At 41.0% G+C, this 4,235-nt stretch overlaps 1 protein-coding gene across 1 annotated transcript; it reads left to right on the top strand.

The window, feature by feature from the left end:
- The first annotated feature begins 370 nt into the window (after positions 1-370).
- LOC130551008 (uncharacterized) lies at positions 371-3,723 on the top strand. The gene is made up of 3 exons (XM_057328545.1): positions 371-427; positions 2,649-3,511; positions 3,630-3,723. The coding sequence occupies exons 1-3, from the start codon at positions 421-423 to the stop codon at positions 3,669-3,671; spliced, it is 912 nt and encodes a 303-aa protein (XP_057184528.1). The 5' UTR covers positions 371-420; the 3' UTR covers positions 3,672-3,723.
- The last annotated feature ends 512 nt before the right edge of the window (positions 3,724-4,235 follow it).

Below are 4,235 nucleotides of genomic sequence, written 5' to 3'. Positions count from 1 at the left end.
TTTTTCATTTGCAGAAATTGTACAATTTGATTGTTGATGTATATTTTCTTTTTCTCAGAAAAGCAAAAGTCTTGAACTATTTTCCATTTATTTTCCACATGTCTTCACGATGCCATAGAAGAACCATTTTTGTCTAAATGGTTCCATAAGAAGAACCTTTTAAGCACCTTTATTTTTAAGAGTGTATGAGAAACAAGTGGGACGTCAAAAAATCCCATTTGTGATATTTCTGTTTTTGTGGACTGTCTTTAATAATATCCTGATTTACAGATGTTTAACACATGCAGGTAGCATTTACCCATATGGAATGTTTAATTCTTCATTCTTGAAAGTTTTCTCATCTTTTCATTCGTTTATTCACAATGTTTTAACAGAAAGAGTGAGAAGAGAGATCAGTGCTGTCCTTGGGAAGATAATGGAATGAACGGTAAGCAACCAAACACATTCATGTTCTAACAGAAGGAAAAGACGACTCATGTCTTGAATCTGAAAGAAAAATAAATATGCTCCCTGCCTGGAATGCCACATCAGAATCCGTTGACGTTTCTTTCCCCTTACGCTCGCAACCACATGAGCTTCATTTCTAATTACAGATGCTTTCACCTGCTGTGTGATATTCCACGTGGGGTTGTGAAGGCGCCCATTATACATTATATTCTTCTGAGTCTAGCTTGCCAAGCATGACTCAGAATCACCTCGAAGTGTGCGTCGGGGTTGAAAGACGCGACTTTCCCAGCACGGAGACATTTATTTTCACGTAGAGACAGGAGGCCAGATGTGTAATTTGCAAATGTTTTTCTCTGTTTTGACTGTTTTTTTTCTGTTTGTTTGAGTTTGGTAATATTATTTTGGCTGTATGGTGAGAAAGAATGGTTTACTTTTCACAGCTGGGGCCGTTAATATTCTGAACAGTTTTTGATTCTGATAAGCGGACAGGATATGCAAAACAACACGCGTCAATCTCGTCTTCCGCGAAGGTTGAAAATATTTGTCAGATCGTGTCACTCACGCGAAAATAACGAACTTTTCCAGCGAGTAATAAAAAGCGTGGAGCGCGAGTAATTAAAACGCGTTTGGTGTGAACCCAGCATTAGGCCCGATTCACATTTCACGTCTTTTCCGCGCATATTCGTTATTGTAGACTAAATGTAGACGCGCGGCAGGCATCGAGATGGAAATATTTCAGCTTTTCGTGTTTTCCACGTGGTTTTAGACGCGAAATGTGGATCGGGACTTACAAGTGTCTCCATTGGAGTTTCAGAAGAGATCTCAACAGTGTCACAAACTAAGATCATATTTGTCAAGTCTGCAATCAAAAGTCAATAGCATTGAAGATCTTAGTATGAACTCACACATTTCTCATCAACTTTAGCCAAATCCAGATTATTTCACCTATACAACCTTGTTCATAAATCCACTTCAATGAAACTGAGCATCAAATCTCCTATGAAAGAGTAACTTCTAAGAAATAAAAATTTAGTCCGGTTCGTGTGCATTAATTAAGGCAAATACAAAAAAACGAAATCATTACATTTTCAGTTAAAGGTGCAGTTTGTAACAATTTTGCAGTAAAATATCCAAAAACCACTAGGCCAGTGTTATATATTTTGTTCCGCTGAGTACTTACAATATCTCAAATGTTTCCAACTACTTGTAAATCGTGAGAAAATCGTCATTCTAAACAGTAACACGGGGCTGTGCGGTCGCCTGTCAATGGCGTCATGTCCGCGTTCCCCTTTGTTACCGCCTTTACTGATGTAGAAACCGCATGACAGCAGTGTCGTGGACAAATGCGGAAATAGTGTCTAGCGTCTAGCAAGCCACTAGCTTGTTTCGAGCAGTCACTTATTTATGGACCACAATTATTCGCAACAATTATAAAACTTTACCTCATCCGCTAACATGATTTCTCGTTCCCGTCTGATTGATGGCCATCAGCGGTGGAGTTGAAGACAACACATCCCATCATTCCACGCTCCTTCACAGCGTCATCAAGCTACGCCATTGTTGTCGTTTTCATCGTGCGCCCTCTAGCGGCGGTTTTTACAAACTGCACCTTTAAACCTACAGTGTGATGTAAATTGGCCTGATGATGTAATTATAATTTAAAATAAAAAAGAAACAGTGCTAAATAGAGACACTTTCAATAGTGGTCTCAGACTTCTTGCCCCTATTGTTCTTCCACCCACTGCTACTGAAGGTTAAACAATGAACATTTTCATTTAAACCCTCCACCATTAGTCTTATTCTGTGTTAAAAACCGGTGAGTCATACAGAGTCCCTCAGAGCTGCATTCTGCAAAAGAGCCATAGAGAGGGACATCGATCAGAGCCGGGCTACGCTGGACTTAGACCTGACATTTAAAATCCCCACCTGTGAGATTCATCATCAGACTAACTGGACTCAGACACCCATAGACCCAAGAGCAAGAAAGAGGGAGGGTGTGAAGCCTTATCGATAGACATAACCTTGTTAAACAGAAATATTCCTGTATTCCCAAATGTCCTGAAAGGATATGTACCCGAATTAGACATTATTAGGCACTTTTTTATGTGCAATTGCGTTATTTTAATGATTATTTTTTATTTTGATGACCCAGTCTGGCTCCAACACAATATTAAAGCTTTTTGTTTTTCTGTCTTTTTTAGATGATGAATTTCACGAATGCCAAATGGCTAAACAGAAAGTTCTGCACAAATGTCGTTATTTGGACCAAAGGAACATAATTTTGTCCCCCAATTTATTTGTCCAGTCGAGGTCTGACACGTCCGTAACAAATGATTCATCGGACGGAGCAAACAGAAGATGGAAAGCATCTCAGCGAAGCATCCCTTCTAAACATTCTGCCAACCCAGGCTTGATTCTTACCAGAACTGTTGCACTGAACCACAGCGTACCCATAAATCCAAGTGATTCCACTGACTCAATGACCCAGAAACAAAATATTGTTTTTTGCGAGAACTCAACGCCTGTATGTCTTATAGGGGTGAGTGAAGCACTGCCAATGATAGAGTGGATTCAAACATCATCTCATGTGCAACCAAGTGAAGAAATGGCTGGGCGGCACGTCGAATCTGTCTCGGCGAACCATGCAACAAGAAGCCCTCAACCTGCATGGAAAAGGGCATCTGTTCATAGACTGGAATGGTGTCACGAGTGCCCGGCAAAGGTGGCCCATCTGGGTTCATCATCATTGGCTGCCAATGGCCCGTACGCAGCCAGACTCAGGGTGATTCGGAGGGTCGCCCGGGTAAGTGGAGGTTATAGAGCCGCTGCGGTGCAGAGCGGTCACGTGGAAGAAAAACTGTGCCCTTACAGACTACCAGATCATCACAACGCCCTGCACAAAAGCTGTTATCAAACTGGCAACCAAATATGTCTCTGTAGCTCTTTCCAACCACGGGCAAGACACAGTCCAGGTGTCCAGAGAGACCAGAGAGACGCTACGCAGATCCTTGAAAAGACAGAGCAAGGACAGAAACGAGAGTTTTCAGAGGTGATCAAAGTGATGGTAAGAGACCACCAATATCACTGTGCTTAAATTTAAAGTCTCAGTATGACACGTCATTCAATATGACACTTTTCTGCCACATCATTCAATCGATGCCCTGATTCTGTGTTTTTTTAAGACACACCAACTCACAATAGAGTTGCTGCCTGTGTTGCTGTGAAGTCTACAATGCAGATCAATGGCTCCATAAGGATATTGATGTGTTTCATGCTAGAGAAAAAAGAATGATTTTTTACACAATCAGCCTCAATTTGATTTCTGGAGCATGCTGCTTTTGTTAGATTGCTTTACGTTTACTGGAACAATTTAGACTTGAAAGGAGGCACTTGTTGTGTTGTCCTACAATGGACTTTATGGATGATGTGCAAAGAAATTTGTGATCATGTCACTGGAAAGATTGCTTAAAATGTATTTTAAAGGTGCAGTTTGTAACAATTTTGCAGTAAAATATCCAAAAACCACTAGGCCAGTGTTATATAGTTTGTTCAGCTGAGTACTTACAATATCTCAAATGTTTCCAACTACTTGTAAATCGTGAGAAAATCGCCGTTCTAAACAGTGACACGAGGCTGTGCAGTCGCCTGTCAATGGCGTCATGTCCGCGTTCCCCTTTGTTACCGCCTTTACTGATGTAGAAACCGCATGACAACAGTGTCGTGGACAAATGCGGAAGTAGTGTCTAGCGTCTAGCAAGCTACTAGCTTGTTTCGAGCAGTCACTTATT

Source organism: Triplophysa rosa, unplaced genomic scaffold (assembly GCF_024868665.1).
Source record: "Triplophysa rosa unplaced genomic scaffold, Trosa_1v2 scaffold536, whole genome shotgun sequence".
Classification (NCBI taxonomy): domain Eukaryota; kingdom Metazoa; phylum Chordata; class Actinopteri; order Cypriniformes; family Nemacheilidae; genus Triplophysa; species Triplophysa rosa.
Note: the sequence above shows the minus strand (reverse complement) of the source record. Positions and strands in the feature narration are given on the sequence as shown.

What these genes read in the sequence shown, in the direction of transcription:
- LOC130551008 (XM_057328545.1), top strand. An exon ending in CAGAGGTGATCAAAGTGATG is followed by an intron (nt 3,512 to 3,629) that starts GTAAGAGACCAC and finishes TGTTTTTTTAAG; the next exon opens with ACACACCAACTCACAATAGA.